We start from the raw sequence: 18,503 nt of genomic DNA on the forward strand, positions 1-18,503 counted from the left end.
TGTGTGAGAGTTGCGGAGTCAGTACAAGTTGGAGTGTTGCCATGGAATAATATTGTTCTCTGCTCTGGTTAAATCACTTCTGTGCTCACTTTATTTGAATAAAAGTTTGATGAGGATCAGAAGGAACTTTCACACACACTGCTGTGTCAGGTTGTTCATTATTATGCACTCAGGCAAAAAGCCATGGGTGAGGGGACTGAGAGTAACAGAGGGAGCCCCTTAGTACAAGTAAGCAGGAGCACACACACGGAAATAACGACAAAGGTTTAGACTTTTAAGAAAATTATAACAGAAATGTTCCTTATATTTAGGGGGTGGAAGAACAAAATTGAATACTAAATGGAATGTATGCGTGTGCTTCTAAAACGCACTCCCATTACATTAAGTTGGTGTATGTTAATTTATGAGACTGTCACTAAGATTGATCTTGTCCTGTTGTTTCACTAATTGAGTTCGATGATATAAATCATGGATCTTTTCTGAATACATTACTCTGAAGTTTATGCTCAGCACTCAGTGAAGGAATGTCGTTGTCTTGGAATACCGACACATGTGCGTTTATAAATGTGGAAGTCCAACTTCATCAGTCAAGTTCAAATATGAAGATGAAAATCAATTGACTTCCATGACGTGGAAACATGCATTTTAACGTTTTAATAGAACCAGACTAGATTTGGTTTCCACGTTTTCTCTGTGTAAAGTTATTTATCAAAATTACAAAGGCATCTTGTCTTGTCACATACTCACCTGATTGCACAATTGTGTCACTCATTAACAAATTGAAAATGGACTTTGTGACAGCTGCAATGGGAGCAGGCTCCTTAACTTGGACAGTTGGCCCCTTTCCCCGTGATGTATTGTTTTGCAAAATGAATTGTTTTACAGGATTTTGCTGTTGAATCTTTTCATCGCCCATTGTCTTACAACATTGTTTTTAAGGATCACTTTAAATTGCAACTTAACTATTTGATTATCCTTTTTATTTTGCTGCTAATTCTCTCCCCTCCCTTGCTGTCTGGTAGGTGTTGACTCCGTGCTGGAAGAATTGTTCCTCCAATGTGGCAACACTTTTCAGTTCTCTTCAAACGTCCCATCTGCCTCCTTCAGGTACAGTAACCTGTTATGCTGCTTAGGATTTGGAGATATAAGAGCTGATGTGAACTTGAGTTTGTCGGATGAGAACATTGGGCCAGTGCAAGTATCTAGTGGAGTGCTGCAAAACATATGCCAGCTAGCAGAGTAGCTCATCTTAAATCTACAGATGCGCTAACCAAACAGCTTTTAACTTCCACCCTATTTCCCAGTTGTGAAACAGATTCTGACAGCAGTAGTGGACCTTCACTGGTGGATATAAACACACTGGATTGAAGTAGTAAGTTGTGGTGCAACTGATGATTGGGGTGGGGGGGTGGAAACAGTAATAAGACCATTTTCTTTCTCTTGGTTTAGGAGGACGTGTTCTGGAAATTGGGTTTGGAATGGCAATTGCAGCCACTAAGATAGAGTCCTTAAATATTGAAGAGCACTGGATCATCGAAAGCAAGGACAGAGTATTTAAAAGATTGCAGGAGTGGGCTCAGGAGCAACCCCACAGGGTCAGTGCCCTATGACAACACATTGTTAGTTCTCCAGATTTTCTAGTAATTATTTTTTTTTGGTTTTGTGCTTGGAAGTAGTAGGAGTGAAGTGAAACTGCTCAACCAAACTCATTTCACTAGGGACTGTTAACAAATTTGACTAGATTCAAACCAAAATGCCAGAGGTGAAGGGACAATGTTCTAATATAATTATACCATCCAACCCCTTCAACAAAGATAAACATGAATTTATATGGCACTTTAACATGTATCAAAGCACATAACCTTGCAATGAATTATTGTGGCTATTATTATGTAGGCAATCATGGCAGCCATTTTGCACACAGTGAGATACCACAAACAGCAATGAGATGAATTACCATTTAATTTGCTTTGGTGGTGTTGGTGGAATGTTGGTCAAGACACTAAGAGAAGCCCCTGCTCTTCTTCAAATATTGCCATAATGTCCACAGAGATGGTGCGGACTCGAGGGGCCGAATGGCCTCCTTCTGTGCTATAACCTTTTCTAAGATGGTGCCTTGGTATAATGTGTCATCCTAAGGATGGCACCTAGAGGTAATGCAGCACCCTCTCAGTACTGTCCTGGAGTGTCAGCCTAGAACTATCTACTGAACTCTTGATTGAACCTATAACCTTCTGGCTCAGAGGAGAGAGTGCCAACTGGGCCATAAGCCTTGAAACAAAGAGTAAAGCAAATCATTATCATGACAAAGAATTCTATTCATGAGCACTTTGCTTTTCTGTCTAATTGCCCACAAACTTATTTTCAGTTGTTGAAAGTTTTCTAAACTTCACTGTCACTAGATGTTGAAAAATTCAGTGGACCTAAGACATCCCTACATGGTTACCTGACATGGACATTTATAACCTGAGATGTGCAATACAACATGGATGTTTGGGTGATGTCAGTTAGGTTCCCTTATGGCAGCTGAAATAAATCTCAGGTAAAGTAGGTGATGGATTCAAGCCTCATTCCAACGACTGGAGCACAAAATCTAGGCTGACACTTCAGTGTAGTACTACATTGTTGGGAGATGCCATCTTTAGGATGAGTTGTTAAACTGAGGTCCTGTCTGCCCTCTCAGATTGAAGTAAAAGATACCAAAGCACTATGCAAAGAAAAGCAGAGGGGTTCTCCTGATATCATGGCCAACATCCTTCAACCAGTATCATCAAAACGGATTATCTTATCATTTATCTCTTTGCTGTTTGTGGAAGCTTATTGTGCACAAATTGGCTGCTGTGTTTACTTATATTACAACCCTGGCCATACTTCAAAAGTACTTAATTGGTTGTGAAGCACTTTGGGACATCCTGAGGTATGAAAGGTGCTAAGGGCAAGTTTTCTTTGTTTCTATGGTTAGTGCGACCTATAAATAGACAGGCGGAGGACAGGACTTTAGATACACTAGGTTCATGACAGAGTTGCAGATGTGTGCACTTATTGGCCTACGTACTTCCAAGTGACCCTGGCTATCCCACTGCCATTGGAAAATTAACATGATGTTTCATCCTCCCCCAGGTGATTGGTGTTGTTTAACTGACACATGAGGATGAAGCAAAGACGTTCTCGGCTGTCAGAAATGAAGTTGCCAGCAAAGCAGTGTGCTACCTGCACCAAAGTATTAGGACAGGGCAATTATAATCTACCCATAATTTTAATCAGTCTGATACATTTTCCAATGCAGATTGCTCCTCTCAAGGGGCTCTGGGAGGATGTAGTCTCAACATTACCAGATTCACATTTTGATGGTAAGTTTGAAATTAGTGTTTTATCTCTGAAGTACTCTGTTACTAAATCTTTGACTGTGTCAACTCATTGTTTAAAAATTGCTCTTTACTAATGGCAGAAATGATGTTTAGTTGTAGATTTGTGAAGTCAGGAGTCCATTTAAATCACTGCCCATTTTTCAGTAGTGTATTAACAGATTTAAGGAATTAAAGTGGAAAAACATTGATGTGGGAATGTTCTGCTCCGAGATGTCTTTGGAACACTTAATGATGAGGCTGGTGAGCTCTAGTGATCGTAACATCAATACTGCATCAACCTTTATTTTATACATACAGACTGTCCAATTTAGACAACCAATTTAAAAACTTTCCATCTGTGAGATAATTTTGGTGCAGGCAGATATTTTAAAATAAACTATTAGTTAATTTCAGTAATGAAAAATGCATCCCAGTAGCTTGATAAGAGGAAACAAGAGGTTTAAAATACTAAATAAATAGATCAGTTTGATCTTGGACTGAAATGGAACATTTTCCTGCCCCATCCTCCACTTTTTGCTTTTGTTTTCAGTCAAACTCTCTCATTTGTAATTTCCATGTCAGCACTGCTAAAGGCAACTTCTTGGCTGACCCTCAATAGTTGGTTGCTCTGCCATGCTAGCAGAGCTGTGTGTTTATAGTGCCCTTTTGCCCTCTAGTCTTTCTCTATACACAGTATAACCATTGTGTTCTAAATAATACCGTGACAGTAATCTGCACAAGAAGTGAACATGCCCGTATGGCTCAGAGCAAGGGATTCAACCTTAGTTACACACGATAAACAATAACAAAATGACAGGTTAAGTAAAATTCAGAACTTTTGTGCAGTGATTTGAATAGTGTTGACAGGTTGCATTTTAAAAAAATGCTACTTATATCAGTGGAGCATGTACTGGTACTTACTTGTAGAGTAGTGGAAGTGGATTGTTTTGTTGATTCACCCTCTCCCAACGAGCAACATTTTGGCCAGTGCCCCCTCCCCACCTGAGTTGCAATTCTGCCCCCTCCAGTTATCTCCCCGCCCAACCTTAATACTTCAATTGATTTGACTGTCCATGTTCCAGGTAGGAATCAAACACACGCCCATGTTTTTCTTCAAAACATCTCTTATTTCAAGCCTTCATGCGTTGCGGGAGATCCAAACCACTCCCATATATTTGATCCTTTCGAAAGCTGCAATTACCTCAGCTGCCAACAGTCACTGTGTGCTCCAAAGAACATGCATTTTTATTCAGTTACTGTAAAAGCAATCTTACTGTTCCGTGTGGATGAGAAATGCTTTGCAACCCAAAGTTCTTGCGTCAGGGACATGCTAAGGCCATCAGGTTTATTCTTAAGCTGTCTTATTACTGCTTCCAGAATTCGATCTTGTTATTTAAAAAAAAGTTCCTTTGGAATGTGAATAGACCGAAAATTAAGAGAAAAAGAATTCAAAGAACTTAATTTATATAGCACCTTTCACGTCCTCAGGATATCCCATGAGTGCTTAACAGTTAATTAATTACTTTTTTGAAGGCAGTCACCTATATATAAGCAAATATGGCAGCCAATTTGTGCACAGCAAGATCAGATAAATAGCAATAACATACATTACCAGTTAATATGGTACCAGTTTTGAGGTACCAGTGGTTGAGGGATAAATATTGGCCAGGGCAGTGGGAGAATTCCACCTGGATAAGGAAATGGCGCATCGGTTTAACATCTCGTCCAAGAAACAGCATCCACAACATTGCAGCAGTCCCTAGTGTCAGCCTAGATTAAATGCTCAAGTCCTGTAGCAAAGCTTCAACCCACAACCTTCTGCTTCAGAGATGAGAATGGAATGGCACTGAAAGACATGCCACAAAAAAAATCAATAATTCAAAACTTCTAATGTTAAAATTTATACTTCAGAAGAGCAACAACAATGTCCAGGCCTTGTGAAATCTTGTTAAGAGAAGGAAGCCATTAGTGCTTTTTATTCTAGATGAATCAGGCAGCCCAGTTTCTAGTGACCATGGCCTCACATGATTTGCCCTAATTTTATGCCCATCAACACCAAATTGGCAATCTCACTTAGAGATCAGAGGATGCTCAGGTGAGGTGGAAAAACGATGCAGTAAGGAGTGCTCATGAGGTTGAGGTACTGTACATTGTTGTGTCAGAATAGAGGGAGATTTACTCTGCATTTAAGTTGCTGTACCCTAGCTGATGGCTTGAGATAAAAAGTATTACGCTTCCCTGCCCTGTGCCTCACCTTGATGAGCACCTAAATATCTTTTTTAAAAAAAATAGGCTTTTGCATGTTGAAACTATTTTATGTATTTGTGCAAATAAAGATAACACCTTGAATTTCTGGGATGTGCAGTGCAGTGTGGTCAGTTTCACATTTCCAAAATAACTTTCACCTTTAATCGATGCAGGAAACCCAAGTGTCTCATTTGGTGGAGGCTGGCTTCAAGAAGGAGAACATTCAGACCACTGTGATGGACCTCATCCCTCCCAAAGATTGCAGAAACTACTCCTTTCTTAAAATGATCATACCCATGCTAACTAAAAACAAACCAGCCAATCTTTACTAGCACCGTTGTGAAGAACCATCAGCATCGGGATAGCCTTAAAAGGCATCCCCTAGTTAACAATTTTATACCAGATCTAACATAATTTCTTTGGGATACAATGAAAAATGTTAAACATGATTAAAATGGTGATGTGTATGCATTACTATTGAATGCAATGAGACTAGATTATTGGTGTCACGTTTTAGAAAGTCCGTCAGCATTTGTACAATAACTTTCCTGATTTTAAAATGTGTCTTTCACTCCCAACCTCGCCCTCACCAAATGTCTTAATTTCTAGCAGTTTTTAATAGAAGTTGGTACAGAAGCGTTTTGGAATACAAAAAAACGACAAAGAACAGTGGAGTTATGCTGCATGGTGACAACTCAAACTGGTGTGAGACAGCCTCCTGGAAGGAGTCTAATACCTTTAGGGCACTTGGTAGTTTATACTGCCACTTTGCACTGATGTGCACCCAAAACTGCTGAATTATGGATTCAAAAGTGCCAGTATAACTATATTCCTAGAAAATAGCATTGATTTCCAACTGGTGTATAGGCAACTTCTTTCTCAGATATTTTATTTTAAAAAAAAATTAAGCAAAATTGAGCTAAAGATTTTGTCCAATTAAGGAGATATTTGGCTTGCTGACATTCAAGGGAAACCTGAAAAAAATTATCCAATCGCAGATGTTGAGCAAGATGTTGCGAGCACTTTGTATTTTGAGGGAAACTTGTATGTGTTGGAATAAAAATCTAGTCATAAGTAAAATATGTCTCCTCGCCTTTTGTGCTTCCCCATTTTTAAATTCTTCCTCACGCTTCCTTGTGTCCTTTCTTTCCACTATTCCTAGAGACAGCTGACAACGAAGCTTTTCCTAGGCATCTCAATGTTACTCTCTAGCTATTTAATAACGAGGTGTAAGAGGAACACGAGTTAATTTTCTCTCTGCTGTTTCTCCCTTATGCTAGAGAATGGTTTTTTTGCAGGTTCTCAAAGGTAGTGTTAGAGGGGAGTTCAGTGTCTTTTTAAAAAAAAATAGGAACAGGACTGGGCCATTCAGCCCCTCGAGCCTGTTCCGCCAGTCAATGAGTCCATGGCTGATCTTATCCTAACTCCATCCATCTGCTTTGCCTCCATATCCCTTAATAGCCTTGGCTAGCAAAAATATATCTATCTCAGATTTAAAATTATTAATTGAGCTAGCATCTACTACTTTTTGTGGGAGAGAGTTCCACACTTCTACCACCCTTTGCATGAAGAAGTGTTTTCTGACTTCTCTCCTGAACGGCCTGGCTCTGATTTTAAGTCCCCTTGTCCTAGACTCCCCCACCAGCAGAAAAAGTTTCTCTCTATCTACCCTATCAATTCCTTTCAAAATCCTAGATACCTCATTCAAATCACCCTGTAATCTTCTATATTACAAGGAATACAAGAGTAGTCTATAGAATCTCTCTTCATAATCTAATCCTGCTATCCAGGGAGGCAACAGAAAGGCTGTGACACGAGACTAATGGGCATCAGTCACAGAAGCGAAACCAGTGACAGAGCTAACGAAAATGGCAGATAAACTAGATCAGATATTGTCTGTTTAATTGCTCAAGGGTATAAATTGAAAATATACAAAAGGAAAGCAAGAAGAAATGCTTAAACTTTTCAAAATTAGTTTATAGGACATTGTTACATATGATATCACAACATCCCTCCACCAAAGACTCAGATCTTCATCCACAAGCTCCATAAATACTAGTTGCAATTATACCGTCCATTTATTTCCGATACCAAATGCTTATCCTTCTTTCCCTCTTTATTTTCTTCTGCAGCTGTAGAATTCCGTACAGAAGTGCTTCGGCTGTGGGTGGGCAGCCTAACATAAAAGGGACAATGTCATTTATCCAAGACAGCATTTAAGGTAACCACAATCATAGGTAATAGCAACTCTTTCCAACGAATTTAATTCGAGCTGAGATGCAACCGTGCAACACGAAAGTGTCTTAGGTTTCAAGGAGCCTTTTCTTCCCTCTTCTGTGAAAACATCGACTCCTTCCAGCTCCACAGGAACCAGGAGCCCTCTAGTAGCTCGCCCAACTGACCATTCTTCATGAACAGTGAGCACTGGCAAGTTATTCCAGAGGAAGGGCAGCACAGTTGAGCCTGTCTTCAGTTGACGAGTAAATACGTGCTATCCAGCAGGGCTCACCGGGTCAGGAATGAAGCATGACCTGGACAACATCCAGGTTTGGGCTGATAAGTGGGGAGTAACATTCGCACCAGACAATGACCATCTCACCATCGCCCCTTGACATTTAACGGCGTTACTATCGCCGAATCCCCCACCATCAACATCCTGGGGGTCACCATCGACCAGAAATTTAACTAGACCAGCCATATAAATACTGTGGCTACAAGAGCTGGGGTATTCTGTGGCAAGTGACTCACCTCCTGACTGCCCAAAGCCTTTCTACCATCTACAAGGCACAAGTCAGGAGTGTGATGGAATACTCTCCAATTGCCTGGATGAGTGCAGCTCCAAAAATCAAGAAGCTCGACACCATCTAGGACAAAGCAGCCCGCCTGATTGGCATCCCACCCACCACCCTAAATATTCACTCTCTCCACCACCGGCGCACCGTGGCTGCAGTGTGTACCATCTACAAGATGCACTGCAGCAACTTGCAAAGGCTTCTTCGACAGCACCTCCCAAACCAGAGACCTCTACCACCTAGAAGGACAAGGGCAGCAGGCGTGTGGGAACAACACCTCCTGCACATTCCCCTGCAAGTCACACACCATCCTAACTTGGAAATATATCGCCGTTCCTTCATTGTCACTGGGTCAAAATCCTGGAACTCCCTACCTAACAGCACTGTGAGAGAACCTTCACCACACGGACTGCAGCGGTTCAAGAAGGTGGCTCACCACCACTTTCTCAAGGGCAATTAAGGATGGGCAATAAATGCTGGCCTTGCCAGTGACGCTTACATCACATGAATGAGTAAAGAAAAATAAATGAGTGGGAATGCTGCATGATTTTCCCCATACCAACCTGGAGGTTCAATTGTAACACCCTAACTGCAGCCCCAGCTGAGATGAGCTAACTTGATGAGGACCAGGAATCAAATCTGGAACCTCCTGGTCTGTCGGGCTCAGCTACATGCTCGCTTTACCAACTGAGCCATCAGCAGAGCTTGGTTTCAGCGAGTTAATCCACCAACTGAATTTAATTTCCCCCCGCCCGGCAGTATTTCTCTGCTGGTCACATGCTTTTAACCAGTTCCAGGGCTCTGCTCATTCCACCATTGAGTCAAGTCCTGGGTTGGTAGGGGTGAGAGAAAGATGCATATCCATGCTCTTTATCCATTTTGCTGCAGTTAACAGGCACCAGTTCATCTTAGGACTTCACTTCCCTATTTTCTTATTGATGCGAAGGAAGAACATAAGAACATAAGAAATAGGAGCATGAGTAGGCCAATCGGCCCCTCGAGCCTGCTCCGCCATTCAATAAGATCATGGCTGATCTGATCCTAACCTCAAATCTAAATTCATGTCCAATTTCCTGCCCGCTCCCCGTAACCCCTAATTCCCTTTACTTCTAGAAAGGCGTAACCATGACACACTCTACCAATTCATCATACACTGTATGTTAATATAGCATTGCTAATTTGGGCAATTTTCCCTTGGATAACTAAACTCACCTGGGACATAAATATCTACTGGCACAATTCTGTCACAGCCCCTCACCACGGCATAGGAGTAATGGTAATAACCACCACCATTTGCACAGCTGTAAGAACAAAGTCATTGTTAGAACTACCACCTTCAACAGGCGATGAACACTATTAATATACTGTTATAATCTTAATGGAAGTGTGAAACTCAGTGACATGCTCACCTGCCCATGGAGACCACATAGCGTGGTTCAGGCATCTGATCATAAACCTGCACAATAAAAGTAAAGCAGAACTCACCTTTACATCATGTAATAATTTGTTGGTTTATGATGTAGCATTTTTCTTTACATTTCGGATGAGGCTGACCTTTGCTGGGGTACAGTTTCATGGAAACTGGCCACCCTGCAGCATCATGCTGAATGGCCACTCATTACAGTGAGCCTAGATACCGAGTTAGGGGGTTATTTGACCACGGATGGCATCACAACCCAGCCCAATCCCGTACTCAACCAACATCCACACACAGCTTCCAGCATTATCACTGCAGAGCAATCAGGGGCAGGAACCCTGGATGATGGTCCCACTCCCTGTCCCAGAGGCCCCCGGAGAATTATAGTACTGACTGCGGAGATCAGCTAAGGGAGCAGACGCAGTGGAACCTCCTGCTTGGCTTTACTACCGCACCAGGTGCTACTTGAAGTGTTTCTAATAAAAGGTTAGTATTCCAGAAAAACTTGTGTTTCCCAGCGAAATAACAGATTTCAGACAACCTTGCTTATTAAACATAAAAACCTTACTGATTTACAATAGAAATAATTTCACAGAACAACTTGTCTTAAGAAGAACAAAAACAGAAAAGGCTGGAAACACAGCAGGTCAATCGGCTGTGTGGCCAGAAAATGTTTCGGGGTTGTAACCTTCAGAAGAACAGTTCCAATAAAGGGGACTAATCTGTAACATTGACTATTCTCGCTACAGATGCTGGCTAGCTGACCTGCTGTGTGTTCCCAGCTTTCTCTGTTATTGTTTCAGATTTCCAGCATTTATAGTATTTAAATTTTTATTTGTGTTAGGAGGAAACCTGTAGAAAGTACCACACGACCATTAGGTTACCTTCCGAAGGGCTGGAGCCATTTTGTTTGTGAGAGTACCAGCCACGATCATAACGTCCGACTGCCGAGGACTGGCACGGAAGACGATGCCGAACCTGTCCATGTCGTACCTGGGCGCTGCCATGTGCATCATTTCGACGGCACAGCAGGCGAGGCCAAAGGTCATGGGCCACAAAGAACTCTGAAAGTATTACAAAAAATTAACCACTTTGATCACAAGTTCTTCCCACTTCTAATTAATATTTCAAAAATGCTCAAAATTGTGACATATACAGCAAACAGAATAGAGATAAAGGGGGAAATGATGACTGCAGTCTTTACTACTTCTGAATATGATGCAAAGTACTGCCCTAAATATTAAAAGGTGGTCCTAGTTTCCCCAAACTGCATTCTGGTACAAAATAGCCAAATACAGCACTAAAATGATGCTACATCCTCAAACACGATTAGTTAACATACTTGCTTTTCCATGTATATAAAGACTAATGTAGCTTATTTGCAAATACAGCACTCACCCGTCGAGCCCAATTTATCAGCTCATCTAGTTTTGTGACGACAAACTCCCCTTTGTTGCTGGGAAGTGAGAACTTCTTGGTGACCACTGCAGTGCTCTTCTGTTTTGCCAGCGTGGAGCTGCAAACAAACAATCCCAGTTCCAATTAGATTTTAAATAAAATCACGAACGCTTAAAAACAAAACATAAATTGCCAAATTTACACAATGAGGTTATAGAGATATTATTAAGGATTTTACAGTTCAGTAGATCTGTTTAATTCACACAAGGGTTAGGGAGAGACCGAGGAGGTGGGGGGGAAGGCATCATACATGATTGAGATAGCCATGCATGGTCTGAGGAAAGTTTGGGCTTTGATGGGCCAAACGGCCTTTCTTGTTTCAGGCTTTACGTTCTTAGCTCAGTCAGCACTTCAAAGATGGTGGATTAGTTTTAGAAACATAGAAAAATTTACGGCACAGAAGGCGGCCATTTGGCTCATCATGTCTGTGCTGGTCGAAAAAGAGTTACCTAGTCTAATCCCACTTTCTAGCGCTTGGTCCGTAGCCCTGTAGGTTATGGTACTTCAAGTGTTCATCCAAGTATTTTTTAGATGTGATGTGGGTTTCTGCCTCTCCCACCCTTTCAGGCAGTGAGTTCCAGATCCCCACCACCCTCTGGGTGAAAAGATTTTTCCTCAGCTCCCTTCCAATCCTTCTACCAATTACTTTAAATCTATGCCCCCTGGTTATTGACCTCTCTGCTAAGGGAAATAGGTCTTTCCTGTCCACTGTCTAGGTCCCTCATAATTTTATACACTTCAATTAAATCACCTCTTAGCCTCCTCTGTCCCAAAGAAAACAACCTCAGCCTATCCAATCGTTCCTTATAGCTAAAATTCTCTAGTCCTGGTAAATCGCCTCTGTACCCTCTCTAATGCAATCACATCTTTTCTGTAATGTGGTGACCAGAACTGTACGCAGTACTCAAGTTGTGGCCTAACTAGTGCTTTATCCAGTTCTAGCAATAACCTCCCAGCTCTTATATTCTATGCCTCGGCTAATAAAGGAAAGTATCCCATATGCCTTCTTAACCACCTTATCTAACTGTCCTGCTACCTTCAGGGATCTGTGGACATGCACTCCAAGGTCCCTCTGTTACTCTACACCTCTCAGTATCCTCCCATTTATTGTGTATTCCCTTGCCTTGTTGACCTCCCCAAATACATTACCTCACACTTCTCCGGATTGAATTCCATTTGCCACTTTTCTGCCCATTTGACCAGTCCATTGATATCTTCCTGCAGTCTACAGCTTTCCTCCTCACACAGCCAATTTTTGTCTCATCTGCAAACTTCTTAATCATGCCCCCCTACATTTAAGTCTGAATCATTAATATATACCACAAAAAGCAAGGGACCTAGTACTGAGCCCTACTGAACCCCCACTGGAAACAGCCTTCCAGTCACAAAAATACCTGTCCACCATTACCCTTTGCTTCCTGCCACTGAGTCAATTAGAATCAATGTTTGAATTTACCTGTCTGCATTTTCTGTCACCGTGGTCTGATGGAGGCACCGTGACTGATTAGCAAGGAGTGAATTGGGTCTGAAAAAAAAATTACACAGTAAGCAAACAAGATGCACGTAGTGTTAGTACAGTCACTTTATTGCTATTTCCGACATAGTAACAATCACAGTACTTCAAAATAATTCATTGTATGCAAAGCATTTTGAGATGTTTCTCATATAAGGCATTGTTCAAAGGCATTATATACAATGCTTAAAAACATATTAAACAGATACGTGACACAGCACAAAGCTCCAATCCACTGCATCTTGGAATGAATAGGCAGGAAGATTCCAAACAGTGAGCACCTGCCATCCTGGGGAGGAACTGAATGGAGATCAAGATTTTTGCCACAGAGCGAGATCCAAGTGGCAGTTGCCTAACCATTCTCCAAACAAGGAGCTGAAGAGTGGGTTTCTATCCCTCTTCACACAGAAATGATAAGGAATACAGGGTATAGTAACAATATACAACAGCAACTTGCGTTGGTATGGTGCTTCTCATGTAAAAGAAACATCGCAGCACACAATATTAACAAGGGGTAAAGGTGAACAATAAGCAGAGTAAAAGGAGAAAACTGGTCTGGCCGCTACGTGATTCCAGCCCCACACTATGTGGCTGACCTTGAATGCCCTCAGGGAAATTAGGGACGGGCAATAAATATTGTCTCATCAGTCTCGCCCATATCCCAAGGACAAGTATTTTTAAAAACACGATCATTTATCCAATGTTAATGCTGTTCGTGGGCTCTTGATATCCACAAACTGGCTGCCCCGTTTGCCTACATAACAAGCGATTACACTTCAAAAGTAATTTATAAGCTGTAGAGTGCTTTGAGGCATCCTGAGGACATGAAAGCCACTAGACAAACGCAGATTAATTCTTTCTTTTTAATTAATGGATTCTAAAAGGTTAAACTGCACACTAAATTATAACAGTTATGGCATTTTTCCATAAGGGGACATTGGGAGATTTTGTTTTTCTTTAAAAAAAGGCACAGACACTTGAACGAGATTAGTGCTTATGGCAGTAATAACAGTACAAACACAAGGATGGAAACACAGTAAAAAGATGTGTTCAAGATTCATAAGCCTTTGACTACATATAGGGCAGAGGGACTGCTGAAATAGTTATCCAAGGTCTGAACTGAGCTCTACAAGGAGAAACAAAAAATCTTTCCTATGTCCTGGCTGAACAGCTTGAGATTTTTTTAAATCCTAAAGTTCAGCAGAACCAGGCAAGCTAACAGACTTAAGTTAGTCACTCAGGATGCACTGTTTAATCTTCCAGTTGTTTGACAGCTGTGCAAAACATTTCCCACAACTCTAAATATGTACCTTCTACAGAATACTTCTGATTCCACACTTGACACTACCATTCTGTTACTTGCGGGACTGATTCAGCTGTCAGCTTATAACAGGTACAACAGGTGCACTCGCATGATGGGGGCTGAAAGTAACAGGTGCTGCATAAACAAAGAACTTGAAGTGTTTGTTAAATGTGGCACTTTTACAAGTTGGGCCCAAAAGGTGATGACAAGCAACTAGCTAATCATCTGAGGGTTTAGAATGTATAAGCTACAAGTTTTATAAACTGGCGTCTTTTAGAGTATTAATATTTTCATTCAAAATACTGAATTTCAAAGTCACATTTGTAAAAATTTTAAAATTTTCTCAACTTACACTCTAAATTTTTTAAAAATCCATCAATTATACCAATAGTTCAGAGTTTTGTGTTTCTGGCCCTTTTCCAAAGCTTGATCAGGCATAATTTCACCAACCTTACTGTCCGGTTATACTGACATATGTTTCAAATTAGTTTCCACTTCACAGTGATACAAAAGTGACAGTATAACTCCAGAACCAAGTCCAGACCTAATTAGGGCATAAGTATGATTCCAGTGTGGCATCTAGCTGAGTTTACAATGTCCTTAGGGAGCCTGATGGACACTTACTAAACTTATGACCACTATAATTACATGTTTTCTGAAAATAAGCACTCTTGCGTATGCTCTCAATGACTGGGAACATTCTGCTTGTGCATATAAGCACGCATCTGCACAACTCTCCCTTAACCAGGTAATAGATTCAGTAGTTACTGATCTGAAATCTGTAGCTATGCTATAACTGCAGCCTGATGTAGGCTTGTGATTCTCATTCAATTTTATCACACACAATTCTTAAAACATAATTCCTATTTTCTGACTGTCTTAAGTCTCAATGTCACAGCTTTGAAGCAGAATTTTGGTATTACGTAAATATTGTAGCAGATTTAACTTCCTCATGTAAGCTATGCATTTTGAACACCATTTGACTACTACCAATTTCTCGAAATCAACTGCAATCTTGCCATTCAGACGGCAGAAAGATAAACACAATACTCGGCAAAACATGGGAGAAAGGGGATGGAGCAATCAATACCAACCCCCACCCCCAAAATTGACAACAGGGATGGCAAAATTAATTCTGCAATAAGGATACCAAGATATGGACCTAGAATGTTAACCTATCTTTTTCTTTCAGACACTGATTGACCTGTTATGCATTTCCAGCATTTTCTGTTTATTCCAAATTTTCATAATTAATCATTTTTCTTTGTACCTCTAGATCTAAGAACATATTGTGCTAGTCAGTCTGTTTTTAATTTGAGCCTAAAATTTCCAACTTCTTGCATCGTGTCCCATACCCTGTAGTCAGTCCAGTTTATAGCTGAACTCATCCCGCTACTTTGCCCAACCCTGCTCAGCATAGCCATGAGCTCAAAAGTCAGTATTAATCAGCCTTTCAGACTAGTGATAACTGTTTTTACAAAGTAACACAAGGTTTATGGATTTACCTGGAGACGAAGGTCCCGAATCTGCTGAGGCGCAGAACTGCAAAAAGCAACAGTTAAAATAAACATAAACTGAGGGTAATAAATTTCAGCCAATTTGGTTATTAAGTACCGTATTGTTAACATTTATTCACAATGTGTAATATAGTTTAGATAGCTGGCAGTGAAACTAAGTGTTCTTATAAACTGTGAGAACAAAGTTTGACTGGTTTACCAAGAGCACCAGAACACAAGATACAGTCTTACTATTGAACCTCAGTTGTGACTGTATAGAATACACATGGAGGCTACATTATTGGTATGAACTGTCACAAACAAACCTATTACTTCATCTTTAAATGTTCAAAATGTACACCATTTCTTTTATACATCTGCAAAAGTGATAGTAAATTTTGGGGCAATTTTTTGCAAAGTAAAATACCATACTCAAAAAGTGTATTTCATAATTCTTAAGACAAAACATAATTTTAGAAAGTAATAACTATTACATTTACAAAGTTAGGTTGCTGTTTTCACATAAAATGCTGTCCTAATTATTATTTTAAGAAAATAAACAAAATAACAACAACTTGCAATTATATTTTTTAAATTCATTCTTGGGATGTGGACGTCGCTAGCAAGGCCAGCATTTATTGTCCATCCCTAGTTGCCCTCGAGAAGGTGGTGGAGAGTTTTCTTCTTGAACCGTGGCAGTCCAAGCAATAAAATATTCCAAGGTGCTTCACAGGAGCATAATCAGACAAAAATTGACAGAACCCAAGAAGGAGATGCTAGGTCAGATGCCCTTGGTCAGTGGTAAGTTTTAAGGAGTGTCTTAAAGGAGAGAGAGATGGCTTGGCAGAAAGGTTAAAGGAGGGAATTCCAGAGTTTAGAGTCTAGACAGCTGAAGGCACGGCCTCCAATTGTGGGGCGAAGGATTGCAGAATTCGAGGACAGTTGTAGGGCTGGAGGAGGTTACAGAGATAGGGAGAGGCAAGGCCATGGAGGGATCTGAACATGAGCATTAACATTTTTTAGAAATCGTGGTGTTCAGAGACTAGGAGCCAATGAAGTTCAGCGAGCGCGGGTGATGGATGAACGGGACTTGGTGCAAGTTAGGATACGAGCAGCACAGTTTTGGATGAGTTCAAGTTTGGAGGGTGTAAGATGGGAGGCCAGCCAGGAGCCCTGGAATAGTCGAATCTGGAGATAACAAAAATACGGATGAAGCATGGATACTATGTATCTAACCCCACTGGGGCCAAAGCATGACCAGCATTGTGGCAAGAGAGGACAGGTAAATGTACTTGACCTAGAATCGTAGAGTTTTACAGCACAGGAGATCAGTTGCCCCATTGTGCCTGTGCCAGTTCTCTGATACAGCTATCCATTTAGTCTCATTTCCCTGCACTTTCCCAATACCCTCTTAAAATTTTCTTTTTATTTATCTACTTCATTTTTAAAAGGTACTATTGTGAATTCTGCTTCCGCCATTGTTGCTCATAGGGCATTCCATTCTAACAACATGGAATTCCCTACCCGAAGCTATGATGGATGCAAAATCCATAAGTGATCTAATTTTGCATGGAAAAATAGTAAAAATCAGATTCGCAAAGTATACCACCATCACTAATTAAAATAAATAACCTGCACATACATTTCTATATGCAGAATAATATCAAAGTGGATAATTTGTCATAGTAGATTTTGCAATAATTAATTACGAGGTAGGGGTGGTTGCCATAGCAACAACTGTTTTGGCATTGAGGCAAAGCTAGATTGCCTTTTGGTCTCATTACTCATCAATCTCAAAACACTGGAATATTTCCATTGGAATAAAGAAGAAATTTAATTAACTTTTTTTTAAATTATGAAGAGTTTTGACAGGTTGAATAGGGAAAGACTATTCCCTCTTGTTGGGGAGTCTGGGACGAGGGCACTTTAATTTAAAAGCGTGGAGAGGTTAGGAGAAACTTCTTTACGCAGCAAACGGTTACAGCATGGAATGCTTTGCTAGAGGTAGTGGTTGAGACAGAAACCTTGGCATCCTTTAAGGGAAAATTGGAAGCAAAGAAAGATACAGGGCTGGGGGGGGGGGGAAGAGCACTGGTCAGTGGGATTAGTTTTGGACAAAATGCAAAACACTGCAGATGCAGTAAACAAAAACAGAGGATTGGTTCAATACCCAAAACGTCGACTTGTGTTCTTTCCATAGATGCTGCCTGACTTGCTGAGTTTTTCCAGCGTTTTCTGGATTCGATTTAGATTGCTCCAGCACAGACAGATGGGCAGAACGGCCACTCACTATGCTGTACATTTCAATGGCTCAGATTGAATCGTAGCTAAATATATTACACAAACACAGTTTCGATATACAAACTCGTGGAGTTGTTTAATGGTTGGAACCCAATCTGCAAAACCGAATTCGCGCAGAGAGCCCGACACTGTCAAGGAGGAAAGGTCAGGGGAACACGTCAGGTTTATGCCCGTTTCTTATGAGTGAGAACCCAACACCCCCATATCACCGAGCACACTGATTACAATCATGTTACCCTCTCGCGGTTCTTTCGGACCCAGTGTGGAAATACAAACACTGTTAAAAGCAGCGCCCAAACCAACTTACCGCCCAGGGCCGCCATCTTGTCCGGAATTCGGTGCAGCCCCGATATATGTCCCTCCACACGGCGCTGACGGGAAGGTCCGGGTCACAGGGAATTAAAAAATAAATACAAAAGCAAATATGCATTTCAATCGGGGGATCGTGTCAGCTCATTTTGGTTCATTGCCTTTTTTTTTCTTCTAATATCCCGCGTAAAACGACAAATAAAATAATTGTAATAAAAGCTAAAATGAGCGTCCCTGGGTGGGCTCGAACCACCAACCTTTCGGTTAACAGCCGAACGCGCTAACCGATTGCGCCACAGAGACCAACTTATGAAGAACCT

At 41.0% G+C, this 18,503-nt stretch overlaps 1 protein-coding gene, 1 long non-coding RNA gene and 1 other non-coding gene across 4 annotated transcripts; 1 reads left to right on the top strand and 2 right to left on the bottom strand.

Moving 5' to 3' along the window:
- Positions 1-814: 814 nt before the first annotated feature.
- On the top strand, positions 815-6,660 carry LOC137299569 (uncharacterized). The gene is made up of 4 exons (XR_010957924.1): positions 815-1,107; positions 1,450-1,595; positions 3,121-3,350; positions 5,768-6,660. It is a non-coding gene; the product is annotated as an uncharacterized lncRNA (long non-coding RNA).
- Positions 6,661-7,550: 890 nt separating this feature from the next.
- On the bottom strand, positions 7,551-18,452 carry ndufs7 (NADH:ubiquinone oxidoreductase core subunit S7). 2 transcript variants are annotated; one of them, XM_067968407.1, is made up of 8 exons: positions 18,182-18,452; positions 15,583-15,619; positions 12,718-12,786; positions 11,202-11,319; positions 10,688-10,867; positions 9,796-9,842; positions 9,599-9,687; positions 7,551-7,770 (listed from the first exon to the last, which is right to left on the bottom strand). In XM_067968407.1, exons 1-8 carry the CDS (start codon positions 18,195-18,197, stop codon positions 7,673-7,675), a joined length of 654 nt encoding a protein of 217 aa, XP_067824508.1. In that variant the 5' UTR covers positions 18,198-18,452; the 3' UTR covers positions 7,551-7,672. The 2 variants fall into 2 exon arrangements, with proteins under 2 accessions (XP_067824508.1, XP_067824509.1); XM_067968408.1 differs by lacking the exons at positions 15,583-15,619; positions 18,182-18,452 and adding an exon at positions 14,085-14,168.
- On the bottom strand, positions 18,413-18,486 carry trnan-guu (transfer RNA asparagine (anticodon GUU)). Its single transcript has one exon. It is a non-coding gene; the product is annotated as a tRNA-Asn (tRNA).
- Between the last annotated feature and the right edge of the window lie 17 nt (positions 18,487-18,503).

This window comes from Heptranchias perlo, chromosome 29 (genome assembly GCF_035084215.1).
Source record: "Heptranchias perlo isolate sHepPer1 chromosome 29, sHepPer1.hap1, whole genome shotgun sequence".
In the NCBI taxonomy this organism is placed as follows: domain Eukaryota; kingdom Metazoa; phylum Chordata; class Chondrichthyes; order Hexanchiformes; family Hexanchidae; genus Heptranchias; species Heptranchias perlo.